Source organism: Manihot esculenta, chromosome 9, assembly GCF_001659605.2.
Source record: "Manihot esculenta cultivar AM560-2 chromosome 9, M.esculenta_v8, whole genome shotgun sequence".
Lineage (NCBI taxonomy): Eukaryota > Viridiplantae > Streptophyta > Magnoliopsida > Malpighiales > Euphorbiaceae > Manihot > Manihot esculenta.
The window spans coordinates 9222513-9238810 of NC_035169.2; the positions used below are offsets into that span (position 1 = coordinate 9222513).

Below are 16298 nucleotides of genomic sequence, written 5' to 3' on the forward strand. Positions count from 1 at the left end.
CCCTCTCGCATGTAGATTGGGTTGCGAGATGACTGGCCTTGCTGTCCTTTTTCCTGTCACGTTTTAGGGTCGAGCTCGTGGCGGGTAAGCTGGGGTTTATGAGTGATCCAATTCACTTGGCAAGACTGAGTTAGACCTGAAGAAGCCAGGTCGACCCATCAGAGAGGTTTCGTGGGCCTCGGACCAATACTACCCTCACAGGCTTGGCCTCGTACTGGGATGCTGAAATCCAACAGTCATCATCCACGAAGATTGAAGATCGAAGATTGAACAGACGAGAGAAACATGGGGTGAATTGCTTAGATAATCCAATAGAAGCACAACTCTAAGAAGATTAACATGGTGCAAATGTTCATCAATTGCCATTATGGCCATTGATGTTTCCAAGGTCATTCTTGTACTTGAAGCTTGATTTATCTTAATTTATAAAGACCTTAACATGATGTAGATAGTCATTTGCGCTCCTTTAACTTTAAAATTTGAAGATTTAGGGTTAAAATTTAAAGATCTATATGGGTCTTTTATTTCTTTTCAAAATCATATATTAACATTAAAAAAAAAAGATTATTGTTCTTTAGGAATTATTGTTCTTTCGTGGATCGTGTAATCATAATTGATTAATTTCATCACGTAAATCAATAATTTATACCATTTAAAAAATAAATTATTTTTTATTTTTATAAAATTTTTTTATACTAAAAAAAATAGTATTGTCAATTATATGTAGTCTCTCTGGTATATACTTACTGTATTATGAATATATACATTTCGTTAAACTCTAATTAGAATTATAACTCGATTACACTAAAGTTAAAAAATAATAAAAAATTTAAAAATAAAAAAATATATATATGAATACAATAATACTAGCCACTCATATATATTTTTTGCTTTAAAATATAAAAATATATCTCATATAATTATTATAAGTAGTCTCTGCTTTGTAAAATTAGGTTGTGTTTGTCCTAGAGGTGAATGTAAAATGTCATAAACATTACAAAGTGCCCGTAATGACGGCATGTCGTTTAGTGACCCGTTAGTTCCAAAAATGGTAGCGTATAAATGTAGGCCTCGACTGAAAAAAACACTTATGTCTATGTACTCCTTATTTACTAAACCTGAATTTCCCTCCAATACCTCATTACCATAATGGACCAACAAACCCCCTCCTCTTCCATCCCCACTCCTTCCACCACCGCAAACGCCACTTCTCAACCTTCTGAACCATCGCCGACGCAGCCTACACCACCGGCACCTCGACCACCACAGCAACAACAACAACAGCCACCACCATTACAACCACCTTCTTCCAGCACTCCTTCAGCCCCATCCCCAACCCCTACTCCAAACCCTAGCCCTAGCCCTAGCCCTAGCCCTAGCCCTAACCCTTCCTTGAGACCTTCAACGTCTAACTCACTGACTCAGCCCCAATCTCAGCCTAATTCTGCCTCTAGGCCGCAATCGTTGCATAGACCATGGCAGCATCCTCACCCACATTCCCACTTCCCGCACTTCTCCTCGATCACTTCGCCGTCTTCTTCTCTTCCAGCTTCCTCTGGCCTTTCCTTGTCATCGTCTGCTTCACCTTCTATTACCGCCTCGCAACAAAGGGGTGGCGTTGCTATTGGTGTTCCGGCGCCTCACCCTAGCCCTTCTCCGGCTCCTTTTTCGTCCTCTTTTGGGCAGCAATATGGGGGATTGAGTCGCGGAACAGTTAATATGCCTGATTCTGTAGCTAATACTAGCAGTTCACAGGTGACTCTCTCTCTCACTCCCTCTGTGTGTGTGTGTTTCAAACATTGAAAACTCGACTAAGTTCTTCTATTATTACTTGGCCTAATACGTTAATGAATGTGATGATTTAAAAATTAACTTGATGTTGGTTGGTTGGTTGGTTTTGTTTTTTGTTCTGTTGTTTGAGCTATGTAGGTGAGACAGGGGATGCAGGGAGTGCAGGGAGTGGGAATGGTAGGATCAATGAGTTCGACTTCTCAAATTCGTCCAGTTGGAATTCCAGCACATCATCAACAGAGACCTGTTCAATCATCTATTAGACCTCCCACTTCATCCCCAAATAACCAGTCTCCTACCACCCAAGTTAGTACCCCATTTGGGAGAATTTACGTTGTTTTTTGGTGATTCTAAATAGTTATGTTTGTTTGTTTATTTTTATGTTGAATTATGGTTATACTTTTGCCATTAAGTTTTAAACTTCTGTTCTTGGGTTGAAAGTTCCCAAACAATTAAGTGGAAGTAAATGAGTTAACTATTTGTGAGCTTCTCAAACCCTGGTTTGTAAATACTCAAATTTGGATCAAGTGGAAACTTGAGCAGTTCTGGTAATGGATTGGACCTAGTTTGGGTATTATAATATTTGACTTAATTAAGTTTTAATTTTTTATTCAAATTTAAATATATTTCATATTATTTATTATATTTAGATAATAAGTTGTAATATTGACCAATTTTACCTAAATATTTAAGATAAAATGATAATTCAAGCTGGAAGTAGATCTTATTAGACTTTTAATTTCAATTAGTCAAATTCTGTTTAAATTTATAAAGGGAGTTGAGTATTTCTGAGCTCAAATATTTAATTGAGTCGAGCTTGAAAGGAAGAATAGAGTCCAGTTGAGTTGCCTTTCAACCCTTGAGTTTTTTTAATTTAGTTGAGCTCGACCTTAACTTGGTATTGACTTGACTTGGCTCGGTTACACCCCAACAAACAACAAGGCAGCAGTGTTATCTGAGGGTAGTTGCTCAAGGACAATCAAGTAGTTTGCCTGTGAATTTACATTTTAGATGGTTGTGTCTTCTTGTCGCTGTTAAATGATATTTAGGGGTGTAAATGAACCAAATCGTTCGTGAGCTACTCCAGATTCGATTCGATAAAATGTCGATTGAGTTCGACTCGATTTCTAAATGAGTCAAGCTCGAGCTTAATTTTTAGGCTCGTTTGGTAAATGAACAAAACTTGAACTCCATAGTACTCGGCTCATTAAGGCTCGTGAACTCGGCTCGTTAAGGCTCGTGAACTCGGCTCGTTAAGGCTCGTGAACTCAGCTCGTTAAGGCTCGTGAACTCGGCTCGTTAAGGCTTGTGAACTCGGCTCGTTTCTGAGTTCATGAGCAGGCTCGCGAATAGGCTTGTGAACCATGGTTTTAAATCGCGATCGCGGCCGCGGTCGCGGATAACGGAAACAGGTCTGTAACAGCCGTAACGGTAACGGCCTGGCGCTACGCAAATTTTTCAAATCAATTTGCAAAGTTCATAAAATGATATGATATCAATAGATTTAATTCAGAACAATGTATACAAATATATAATAAACATAAATATATCAAATATATTACTATTTAGCTTAAATTAAATGCCATATAGGAAATTACCAACCTCACTACCACCAAAAAGAACGTCGTGCAGGTTCTTGTTGGTCTTGACTTTGGCTCTCTGAGCTTTGATCATTAAGGTGATGCTGCTGATGTTGATAGTATTGTTGTGGATCAAAACTGAATAAAGAACCACCACCCATAATATCATTAGGATCACCATAAGTTGGCTGAGGGTATGATAAAGCTGACTCTGCTCCTGATAAGGGGTAATATGAATATGCAGGAGGATAATTTGTTGGATATGGCACCCCTCTAAATTGGCCATGGAACCCATAATTTGATGAAGTATCTTCAGATGATGAGCTACCACCAGGTCCACCACCATACATAAAATTTGGATTATGCGTGCCAGCGTTGTATCCATAATTTAATGAATCAATTGACCCCTCCTCCTCATATGCAACATCCTTACCTCTTGTTTGGGATGTTTCAGCACCACCAGTACTAGAACTATGAGAGCCTCGTGATCTTTGATATGTACGCATCGGAGATGGTTCAGAAGCAATTCTAATTCCACTTTGTCTTTGACTAGGTGGATCTTGTGAACTACGGCTACCACCTCCTTCAACTGTGGTTCCTCCTCCACCTTGATCACCTCCACCATCATCATCATCACTACTAGAGCTGGATAAAATAAAAGAATCATCATCACCAGCAGTACCTTGTTGTCCTTGAGTTTGAGTGGCAGATTCAGACTGTGATGGAGCATTACCCGCCTCTTCATCATCTAACCATGGATTTGGTTGCCCATCAAGCAATGGAGATTCCCTTTCCTCCAACCAAGAGTTTAACGGATCATCTTCTTCAAAAATATAATCCAAATTAATTGGATCGTAGCTCCTGTCTAACTCCTGTTGGCTCTTTCTTGTCACATTTCTGATTTTCAGCCTCATGTTGTAGTGCACAAAGACAAGTGCATGTAATTTTTGATACTTCAATCTGTTTCTTGTCTTTGTGTGAATGAGAGAAAATGTACTCCAATTTCTCTCGCAGTTTGAAGCTGAAGTTGTTTGGCTCAGTACTTTAATAGCAATTTTTCTCAACTCAGGAGCACTTTCTCCATAATTAATCCACCACTCAGCTGCAAAATATTTTAAAATTTTTATTATTTTGATGAACTTAGCTATATAAAAAGGAACGAACAAAAATAATTTATACTTATTTTATAAACTTAGTACCTGGATTAGTGAACTTAATTGCCTTTTGCGCCAAAGCTGTTCCAAAACTCTCTATTTTGTCCCGAAAAAGTAGGGCCTACATGTTCCAAATTCCAGTAAGTTAACTTCAAGTTCAAAAGCAACAGTTCAAGCTTCAAGCCTTCAACTACACTAACATAGTAGTAACACTTGAGAATTAGCTTGTTAGTTGTTACTTACTTGATTTAATGCTTTTCCTTGATTTACTAAATCCCCCTCTAGACGTTGAATCACATTTTTGAGACCCAACATGATTTCATTATCATTTCCAATATCATGTGGGCCATATTGATATTGAGGATTTAGAAAATATCCTGCAAAATAAAATATGAAGATAGATAATAAGTTATCTTTTAATTTAACAATTTAACTTTCTAAACTATCAAATTATAATATAATGTTCTTACCAGCGGCATGTAAGTCATGATGCAATTGAAAATTCCATCTATGATCAATTATTCTCCAATATTCCAAATAGCTTCTACAATTTTTTTGAATAGCCAATTTTGCTCGCTCCATTGCCTCATATATAAATCCCATTGTTGGCTTGTCATCTCCATCAACTAATCTTAAAACCTTCAGGAGAGGTTCTTGAACTTTCATTATTTGTTGTGCCCTCTCCCAAAAGTTTCTTCCTTCGTTGCCTAAGCCAAGCACAATTTTCTTGGCTTCATGCGCTGGACCACTTGTTGCTTGTCCATATTTACTCATTATCCATTGCTCCGATTCAAACATATTCCTTAGCCCCACCCTATAACGGACAATAGACTCTAAAGCAATGAAGTTTGTGGCAAATCTAGTGATGCCAGGTCGAATAATATCTCTATTGTCCGTGAATTTCTTCATATAATTGACTACCCAATTATGATTATAAATAAATTGAGTAATTACCTTGGCTTGGTCAATTATTTTTTTCACACTCTTCTTCTTTCCAATATCTTCCAAAATCAAATCAATACAATGAGCACTACAAGCAGTCCAATATAGATTAGGGAATTTCTCCATTAGTTTCTTCCCTCCTAATTTAATAGCAGCTTCGTTGTCCGTTACCACTTGGACAACTTTTTGAGGGCCAATTTCTTCCACTACTTCTTTCATAATTTTAAAATAGTATTCTCCATCTTTATGCTCCACATTGGATGCATCAACAGACTTGTGGAACACTGTGCCTCTGTTTGAGTAGACAAGGAAATTTACTATACTCATACGTGTTGGCCCACTCCAACCATCACACATTATGGTAACTCCCCTCTCCTTCCATATTCCATCAAATGAGGCTATATATTTTTTCATCTCATTGTACTCATTTTTCAAATAAACTTCTGCAATTTCATAAGCACTAGGTGGAGATACATTAGGCCCGATTTCTGCTGCTGTTCTTAAAAGTGGTTTTGTCCACGGTGACTCAACAATACTGAAGGGAAGTCTATTATGTATAACAAAATTTCCAAATGCTTTCAACATTTTCTCCTTCTGTGCCTTCAACCATTTACTTTTTAATTTTGGCTGCTTTTGTTGAGCTCTGCTTCTCTCTATCTCAACTTCTGTGGCAGCCAACCGAGATGCCGGTGTAGATACTTCTGCATATCTTTGTGCTTCTCTACCTCCTTCACGTGTAGTAGCAGAACGACCCAACATTTGTCTGCAACTACCACCAACATCAAATCTAGATCCACTTCTCCTTCTAAATTCATCTTCTTCCAACTGTCTCATGCTCGCCCGTCTCGCCATTTCCATTTCGATGTCCTCCTCCTCCTCCTCCTCTTCATCATCTTCGATTCTATTTATATTCATAATTTCTTCTAATTCTCTTTCTCTTTTTTCTTTATCCTTTTTAGCTAATCGGTATTCTTTCAGGACAGCGGCCATATCCTTCTTAACTTGGGAAGAAACTTTCCGACAACCTGCAATTTGACCAGGTATATTAGCCAAGTGCAATTTCAATCTCGTTATTCCACCTGTGACTTTTCTCCCACAGAAATTACAAATCAGTTCTCCTTTTTTCCCTGTAGGTGTTGCAAACTTCCACCCAATATCTTCACTTGGTTTACCACCTCCTTGAGTAGAACCAGAACCACTTCCACGAGGCATTTTCAATACAAATATTTAATAACTGTTCATAAAAATTAAAAGATATCAAATGTCAAATAAATGGAAGGCAAATATTTTTTTTCATAACTAATATTTTAATTTTAACCTAACTCCATACATTAATTTCTATTTAACATAAATTATATAAATATGAAATTTTTAATTGTCAGACTACAAGGCTTAGTCTACCACTATTAATTTAACTCAAAACTAACACTTTAATCCACAAAAATAAAAAAAAAAAAAATTACAGCAACTAAAAGTAAATTAATTTCATAATAATTTCTGAAAAATAGTCTAAACTAAACTAACAAAAACCATACAATTTATAGATCTAACAAATTAATAGCCTAAAAGTATATTTTTAACTAAAAATTACTAATTTAATCAACAAAAATTTTAAAAAAAAAAATTACAGCAACTAAAAATAAATTAAATTCATAATAATTTCTGAAAAATAGTCTAAATTAAACTAACAAAAACCATACAATTTATAGATCTAACAAATTAATAGCCTAAAAGTATATTTTTAACTCAAAAATACTAATTTAATCAACAAAAATTAAAAAAAAAAAATTACAGCAACTAAAAATAAATTAAATTCATAATAATTTCTGAAAAATAGTCTAAATTAAACTAACAAAAACCATACAATTTATAGATCTAACAAATTAATAGCCTAAAAGTATATTTTTAACTCAAAACTACAAATTTAATCTACAAAAATTAAAAAAAAAAAATACAGCAACTTTAAGTAAAAATACACAGAAATATTAACTCACCTTTTAGAAGAAATTGCCTTGAAATGAAGTAGTTAATGGTAGATTGAAGCTTGTAATTGTAAATGAGAAATGTTTAGGGAAGCTTGAGATTGAGATATTTGAGAGAAAAGGAAGAGAAAGTTGGAAATTTTAGTTGAAAAATGAAGTTGTCTGCTGTGTTTGCTGGAGAAAGAGGGCAAAAGTGGTCATGCATAGCTGGATTCCACAATCTGAACATATTCTCTGCAGGCTGAAATTTTTGTTGGATAAAGTAACGGCCGTTACCGTTACTTCACTGTCGGTAACGGCCGTTACCGTTACGTAACAGCCGTAACGGCCGTTACGGCCGCAATTCAGGGGGGGCCGTTGGGTAACGGCCTAACGGGTAACGGCCCCCCTGATACCGTTACATAACGGCCGTTACGTTACGTAACGGCCGTTATTTGATACCCTGTTGTGAACAGTCTTCTTAAGTAAGATTAGATTATTATTATAAGAGAAATAAACTCAAACCCTGCATATACTTTCATGAATCAAATCTAAATTTTCTAAAATTCAGCTCTATATAGTTTAGTTGCACTCTTAAACTTGCATATATTTGGATCATTAAGATTTAAAAGCTCATTTTATAAGTTTACGAGCTAATTTGTAGATATACTTATTTAACTAAAATTATTTTAGTTTTAAACTTATTAGTTTTAAACTAAAACTCATTGTACATGTAAATAAATTGAACTACTCGTGAACTATTTGAGACTAAGTTCGATAAAAGCTCTACTCGTCTAAGCTCGTTTGCTAAACAAGCCAAGCTTGAGCTTCTTAATACTTGGCTCGAGATCGAGATGAATAAAACTCGAATTCGGCTCGACGGCGAAAAAATTTTCACGAACCAAGCTCGAGCTCTTCAATTCTCGACTCGACTCGGTTCATTTACACCCCTTATTATTCAAATAATTTTGGTGCTTGCATTTGGTTTTGGTTTCATCCAAATTTCAGAGATCAAGTGCAAAGCCTGACCAGCAAAATATGCTTCCTTCACCCTGCAAATTTGATGGCCTCATTGCTGATTGGATTCACATATGTACAATTGCTAATTCCTATGTACACTTTGCTGGCACTTTTTGGTGTTGGTTTGAAATAGGCAGAATTATCAATATGGTGGTATTAGTGCTGATGTGCCAGCTTTATTTCAGAACTTTTGTTTTTATAGATTCAGGTTCTATAATATGTGAAAGGTCTCTAGGGAAGCTTTTGATGAATGAAAACATCCTTGTGTACTTCAGTTAGATCATTGTGCCAGTACATGGTATCTAATATTTATTGGTTATTATTTTTTTTGGGCAACAGATTATCTTGTTCATATTGCTCTCTTTCTGAAAAAGAGGTGGAAGTTAGGTTTCTTACCTATTTTTCTTCAAATGGGTGCTCATTTCTTTTATTTCTGCAGAATTTTCAAGGGCATGGTTTTATGAGACCCTCGTCTGTAGGTCCTCCTAGTTCTTCAGCACCAAACACATCACAAAGTATGCAGTCCCCTAGTCAGCCATGGTTGTCATCTGGATCTCAAGGCAAGCCTCCATTGCCTTCCCCTTCATATAGGACACAGATAAGCACACCGTCTTTGCAACAAAGGTCACATATTCCTCAGCAACACCATTCCCTGACAACAACTTCGCAGCAGCAGCAGCACATGTCATCTGCACAAACGCAGCAACCTTTACCTTCACATCAACCATCAGATCATTATGGACAACAATTTCCGGCAAGGATTCCACGGTCCATAACCCAACAGCTTGCCCTTCAAGGTTCAGCAAACCCAAAGCCACCTTCCTTACCAATGGTACAGCCTAATACTGTACAGCCAACCACCCAGAATAGGACAACTAATGTAGAAAATGATGAACCTGGTAACCGGATTCTTAGCAAAAGAAGTATCAATGAGTTAGTTAGCCAGGTGAGCAACCTTGCTCTTTGCACAAGTTTCAACTTAAAAATCGTCCATATTGCTTTTGCCAAATTGTTGTGATTGTATTTTAAGGATTCTACTGGTCTGCAATTCAAGAGACAATTTTTATCACACATTGGAGTACTAGAGGTGCATATTTACTTAATTGTGGATGGGATAAACTCCAAACGAATTGTATCTATCTCTGTTTTTCTCTCGATTGCTGATTCGTCTATCAAATTGTTCTCCCCCAGCCTCTGTATCAGCTCTATAGAGGCACAGGGAAAGATCATGGTTGGGCTAGTATCACTTACTGCATGTCATAGAGGAGGTTTTTGAGTCTGTAATAACTAAAGAGAGCTTCACTTAACAACATGTTGTGCTCAGTGCTTAGGTATAGCTCGGAACTGGGTTCAATAGAGAGCCCGATTGATGAACTGGGTTCATCAACATATCCAGTATGTTGTCTAAGAACATGATGTTATGCCTAGGCCATTGCTAATTTATGCCATGTCCAGAGTCCAACTTGACTTAATGTTTTGTTCTCATGCAGAATTTATATGTGATTTCACAAATATGTTTCTCTTGTTAATGTGATTCTTCTTCTTGGATAGATCGACCCATCTGAGAAATTGGATCCAGAAGTTGAAGACATTCTTGCAGATATAGCTGATGAATTTGTTGATTCTGTGAGTAGTTGCAGTTACACTGTTATTCTTTCTATGTTTCCCTCTCTACACACACAAGACATCACACCCACACACTCCCACCCCACATGAGCACATAAGCTGTAAAACTTGCCTGGTTTACAAATTATATCTAGTTTTATCTTGAATACTTCTTTCCAGGGTTCAGTCTGACATCAATAAAAAATGAAGCTGAATGACTTGTGTTGATTAATTGAATAACTGGGATTTGAGCTGTCAGTGGTGGTTCAAGAACCCCCACCTTAACCTTTTTAAGGAATTAAATAAACTTGTGCAGACTATGATTTGCATCCTAAAGGAAGAAATTAACAGAATCCAAAATGATGTTGGTGAATGCAGATTGATTGAACTGATTTCATTGATTAACAGTAAGATCCTAGAACACCTTCTACTGACCTCTGCAGTTATTGAAAAATTTCCCGCACAACACACACCCGTGCACACACATACACACACACAAAGTATAGTATAAAAATCACAGAGGAGAAAGAAAAAAACACAACTTATGTTGTTCTGTAGTGTGCCTATGTCTAGAGAGCCACCACAGTTCTTCATTAGAAGGAAGGAAATTGGAAGCACTTTTTCATAGGGTTGCTAGAATTTTCCATTTGCAAGCATAATTGAGGGAGTATCTGCTTAATTAGAATCACTCTAGGCTATGCTGCATAAAGTTGCTAGAGCTCTCTTTTTACTGCCCTCTGTGAAACCTACCCCTCCCCCTTAAAAAGGGGGGGGGGGGGGTTGGAGCCTATAGACTGCCATTTCCTGTGAAATATAAGCCACATACTTAACAACAATTTTGTTCATGCTGTTATCTTTCATTTGTTAGAACATTCCTAAAATCACTTTCCTTATTATTTGGCAGATCACAACATTTGGGTGTTCTTTAGCTAAACATAGAAAATCTGACACATTGGAAGCAAAAGACATACTTCTACATCTTGGTCAGTGCTGCAAGTATTATCCATTATTGTTTGTCTTATGATTTTGTTTACATCTAGTGCTATCTTCTAACATTCTACTACTTTGGTACAGAAAGAAATTGGAATATGACCCTCCCAGGATTTAGTAGTGATGAGATTAAAACCTATCGAAAACCGGTAAGAACTCATTTGGGTCCTTGTTATTAGGAGTGGAAGTCTGCCATTTGCATGGTTTTACATAACTGTCATTATTTTTAGGTTTTTTAGCCTCCCACTACCATGGACTTATTATTTAAGGACATAAAAAAGAGAGTACCTTAATGGCTGTTATGGTCCTTGTAGAACAGTGACCATCCATTACTTTACCAAAATTTGGGGAGCATCAGCTCTTCCTTATGCTTTGTTTATTGTTTGCCAATCTGTTTTTTTTTTATTATTTGGACCATTTTCAGACTTTATTTTAGTATAATACATAAATAGTTAGAAAATACTTACGGAGAATTTTAGGCTTTGTAAATGTTTGCGTTTGCTAAGATTAGTTCTTTGCTATCTACAAAGTTATGGTTAAATATACACTTACAATCCTGTACTTGTTAAGATTAATCCATTGAACACTTGAACTAAAATTTTAATCCATTTAATTCTTAAAATTTATAAAAACCATAACAATTAAACACAAGTTAGTTATATTATCAATGGTTTGTCAGAAAAAAGTTAAAATTAATCACTCATCATATTAAGTGTACTTCAACCTTTTCTGACTGTGCTCTAAATTTTAATAAATTAAAAGAGTTAGACAAGAGAAAATGAAAATTTAGAGTAGAATAAATAGAATTTGGAATGCAGTCAACAATATGGATGGTTAATTCTTAGTTTTTCTAATAAATCACCAATAATATGACAAACTTGTAGTTAATTGTTATGATTATAAGTTCAGGTGTTAAATGAGTTTAGGTTTAGTTCAGGCGTTGAATGAATTAAACCCAACTAGTATAAGGGTGTAAGCATGTATTTGGCCATAAAATTATTTTAGTTTCAAACCTATTAATGCTAATGGTTACCAAGAATGATGAATTTTAATGTCTATTAAGATTGATGAATTTTAATGTCTTTATTTGATGTATTATGCTTATTTTAGTTATATAGCTTAGTTTCACTTAATGTCTTTAAATATCTAGTAATTTAATGAACTATGGAAATTTTTTTGCAATAAGCAATTACCATTACGTTATGGGCCTTATGGCTGTCATAAATATATTTGTGGGACAATGTTGAGACTGTTAGTTAGTCCATGAGCATGAGAAACATCTTCGGTTTCCAATAATAAACCAAGGATGCTTCTGATAATCAAGCAGCTTTGCTTGGAATTTTTTTGCTTTTTGTTAATTGCTTTTTCCTTCTTTCTTTCTTTCTTTTTTTTGAGTTTTACAGATTACAAGTGATATCCATAAGGAACGACTTGCAGCAGTAAGTTTTTCATGATATCTTTACCACTGATTATGTAGGCAAATGTATATCTATTTATCTATTCATATAGATGTGCCCAGATACATATGAGCGGGCATGTATGTGCTCTGAATGCTTATTGTCCAGTCATGTATATGTTTGATTGTGAGCCTGATAGAGGGTTTCAATAGATTAGGAAATTTTCTGATTGTTCTATTCTTTCATAATTTTTTCTTAGTTAAATACATACACACCTGTACATTTTTGCCTATCAAGCATCTCAACTTTAATCGTGACCTAATAAACATCTAAATTTTAAAAAAATATTACTTTTAAATACAATTTTGTCAAATCCATAGTTTTAAAATTGTATTTAAAAGTAATTTTTCAAATTCATGGTTTTAAAGTTGTGTTTAAGGCTATGTTTGGTTCAATTCCAATTTCTAAATTTCTGTGGAATTCAATTGAATTTCATAACTTGTGTGTTTGGTTTGAATAAAAATTAGAATTCAATTATAGAAATTCAATTCCATGGAATTGGTTATAACTAAAACCAATTCCTATCAAATTTGATGGAATTTGAAATGAATTCCGCAAAACTTGCACAATAATATCTTTTGGACTAAAATGTCCTTCCCAAATAATTTTCTCTCAATAGTTTATCACTTATAAAAGTGAAAACTATAAAACTAGTTTTCTATTTATCTACTATTATTACATATAGACAATTATATAATATATTTTCTTTATTTTCTAATTTTATAATATCTAAGTTTATTTTCTCTTACTAATAAGTCTGTTTATTTTATTATGTAAACCTCCAAATCATGAAAATTTATTTTAAATTTATTAATATATTTTTAATGGATTTATATTTTTGTTAGTTATAAATTTATTGAATATAATATTTTTTTGATAGAGTAGAATTTTTTATTTTACTCTCAAGGGTAGTTTAGGAAATGAAAAAATGAATTCTATTTAGAATTCAATTGAATTCCACATAGTTTTGTACGATAGAATTGAAGCAAACACTATGTAAGAGTAATTTTTCAAATCCATGGTTTTAAAGTTGTGTTTAGAAGTAGATTTTTTTAAAGTTTAGGTGTTTAAAATATATATTTTTTTAAAGTTTAGATGTTTAAAAGTAATGTCTTTTAAAGTTTAGGTTTTTATTAGGTTACGATTAAAGTGGAGGTGTCTGATAGATAAACATACTTAAAATACTAAAGTATGTGCAAGTATGCATTTTGCCATTTTTTCTTTATTATTTTAAGAAAAGAGAATCTTTTTGCCATTCTTTGGGCAGATAAAGAAGTCAGTTTTGGCAACTGAGATGACAAATGCTAAAAGCTCTATTGGACAAGCTGCTGGAAATGCAAAGAGTAACTTGTCAAAGACACCCGCAAATGTCATGGTCTCTCCCAACCTAAAGAATCGTGATGTTACTTGAGATGTTTAGTATTGGTACCAGATGTGGGCAGCTTTTTGGCTAGAAAGGTCCGATGAACTTTTTATGGATGAATATTTTTATTCTTGGTGCTCTATTTGGCTTTGATTTAGGTAGTTCCAATGCTGGTAAAATACTTGCATTGCATGTGGTGTACATGTTCTGATGCAGTGATGCTTTCCTATTGGCACACATGTGATGGTCTCAAATCAATTTTCGAGTTCTCATGCTACCTCATGTAATGGAATTTCTTCAATATTACTTTGTGTTTTCATGCACATTCCGAGTTTGATGCCAGTTATGGGGCAGCAGCAGATATCATGTTCATTACTTGCAAGCTTTCCTGTATCTGGAAGTCTAATGCTCTCGTCTTTGCAGGTGAAATTTTGGCATGAGAGTGATAATAAGATATCACCGAGATTTTTGTCTGCTTTGGTCGAAACAAGGCATGTGAATTTTTTCTTTGTCCTTAAAAAGGGCCACCGAACGGCGGAGCCACTTTCCTTTTGCGGGGGAACAGTAAGTTTGCACAGCCGATATATGGTCAATGGCTGGCTTATTGAGCTCTGGTTTTTATGGTGCAATTCATTACTTATGAGGTCTTTTTCCTATTTTAAGCCTTTGGCTGTGCACCAGCTAAAAATGAAATGAGCCCCTTTTGTATTATTGGAAAGTAAGTAGGGAGGAGAAGTAGCTGCCATTGAACTTGCTAATCTTATAGGCGGATTTGAAGTGAAGAAAAGGTCAAACATAGTAAATAGCCAAAGGTGTTGGTGGATGTAACTTGGTACACTTGCTGAGAATTTTGATAGAACCTCATTAATCATGTTAGAAATGAGATATTGATTAGTGAGTTGCATTTTCTGCCATTGATATTTGTATTGTTCTTATGAGTGCTTTTATTTGAAATCGAACATGTTCGCTGTGGGGCAGAAAACGTTCATTTGTTTACCCAGTGAATAATTGCTTTTTTTGGTGCAGCCCGGAGCACGTTACAAACATGCATCATCCCAGCTGGATGAAATAATATTTTATTGGTTAATATATAAAAAACGTTTATAAAATAGTAAAAACTGTCCATGAGTTCGCGCATGCATTTGATTGGACGTAGGTGGGGCAGCATGGATCTTTACACATTTCATGGTCGGCAGCTTCGCTATCACCATGCCTTGCCAGGTGTGTACCATGTGCTTTAACGTGCACTTCCTCTATTTTATATTAATTTTTCATATACGTCCATTTTTAAAAAAAAAAAAGGGGAAAAGACTTTTAAATTTCTTACTTATTAAAATATATTAATTTTATAATGAATTGATTTTCATAAATTACTATTAGTAAATAAAGTAATATTTTATGCAATAGTAGTTCAAGAATAATGTTAATTAAATTCTTTGATTAGAGATTAAAGTTTTTAGTATTACTTTCTTTTTCCTATGTAATCATAATATTATTTTGCCCTTACTGATTTAACAAAATATTTAATCTTGTTGAACTTTATTTTTAAATTTTAAGATAATTTCATTGGTTTTTCTTATTTTTTAAAATATAGACTGAAATTAATTTACGAATTTGAAATTTATAATCCACCAATTGCTTAAAGATTATTTTTCATAATAAAAAATTATTATCATCAATTTTATAGTTTATCAATTATTCTATTATTGGATCTTCATTAAATAAAAATTAAAAGATTTGAAGGCCTCAACTTTGAAAATATTTTAATACTAAAATGAAAAACCGCGTTCATAAATCATTATATGAAATAAGAAGGAAGGAAAAACTCATTTTAGCCATCAAACTAACTTTTAATTGGTTAATCAGTTTAATGTTTTTTTAATTATTCTGTTAAAAAGTCTAGTATATTTAAATTAATAATTTAAAGATCTTAATTAAACATAAAATTTAGAGCCTTTGATAGCAAAAACGCTAAAAGTTAGAGAGCCAAAAACAGAGGAGCTCCCCTCCCGATAAAAAAAAAAAAAAAGACAGAGAAGAAAGTTCAACAATTTTAAAAATTTGAAAAAAAAGGGAAAATCTAATAAGTACTCTCCCGTATGGTGATTTCATGTCATTAAATAGTAAATCTATAATAATTTTATATGTAATGAGATGTGGTTATGATTTTTTTTTTTTCTAAAAAAAATTGCGGTGATTTTTGATTTTGGAGTTTATTTTTTCTCAAAAGTATTTTATTCGCTCGCCAAATGAAATGTTTTTTTCTCCTCTCTAAACCAGGAATTTAAAACTCCATACATGAAGTTTATCAACTATCAATAAATATTACTAAAAATACATTAAAATTCTTTATTTTAAATATATTAAATCAATGTGATGAGTTGTCTTCTAAATAACCCAAAAGAAATAAATATCACTGTGCTAAAATAATTTGA

The 16298-nt window shown here is 34.2% G+C and overlaps 2 protein-coding genes across 5 annotated transcripts; one reads left to right on the plus strand and one right to left on the minus strand.

Annotated features, from left to right (window-relative positions):
• Positions 1–1096: 1096 nt before the first annotated feature.
• LOC110623045 (transcription initiation factor TFIID subunit 12) lies at positions 1097–14845 on the plus strand. Of its 4 annotated transcripts, none has more exons than XR_006351962.1 (9): positions 1097–1755; positions 1930–2097; positions 8888–9394; positions 10000–10074; positions 10958–11036; positions 11128–11192; positions 12447–12482; positions 13768–14146; positions 14287–14845. XR_006351962.1 is itself a non-coding variant. In XM_021767882.2 (9 exons), the coding sequence occupies exons 1-8, from the start codon at positions 1150–1152 to the stop codon at positions 13909–13911; spliced, it is 1680 nt and encodes a 559-aa protein (XP_021623574.2). In that variant the 5' UTR covers positions 1097–1149; the 3' UTR covers positions 13912–13958; positions 14287–14845. The 4 variants fall into 4 exon arrangements, 3 of the variants coding, with proteins under 3 accessions (XP_021623574.2, XP_043815631.1, XP_043815632.1); XM_021767882.2 differs by having other exon boundaries at positions 13768–13958; XM_043959696.1 differs by lacking the exon at positions 12447–12482 and having other exon boundaries at positions 13768–13958.
• LOC122724520 lies at positions 3000–6866 on the minus strand. The gene is made up of 4 exons (XM_043959695.1): positions 4996–6866; positions 4769–4902; positions 4571–4646; positions 3000–4473 (listed from the first exon to the last, which is right to left on the minus strand). The coding sequence occupies exons 1-4, from the start codon at positions 6677–6679 to the stop codon at positions 3398–3400; spliced, it is 2970 nt and encodes a 989-aa protein (XP_043815630.1). The 5' UTR covers positions 6680–6866; the 3' UTR covers positions 3000–3397.
• Positions 14846–16298: the final 1453 nt, after the last annotated feature.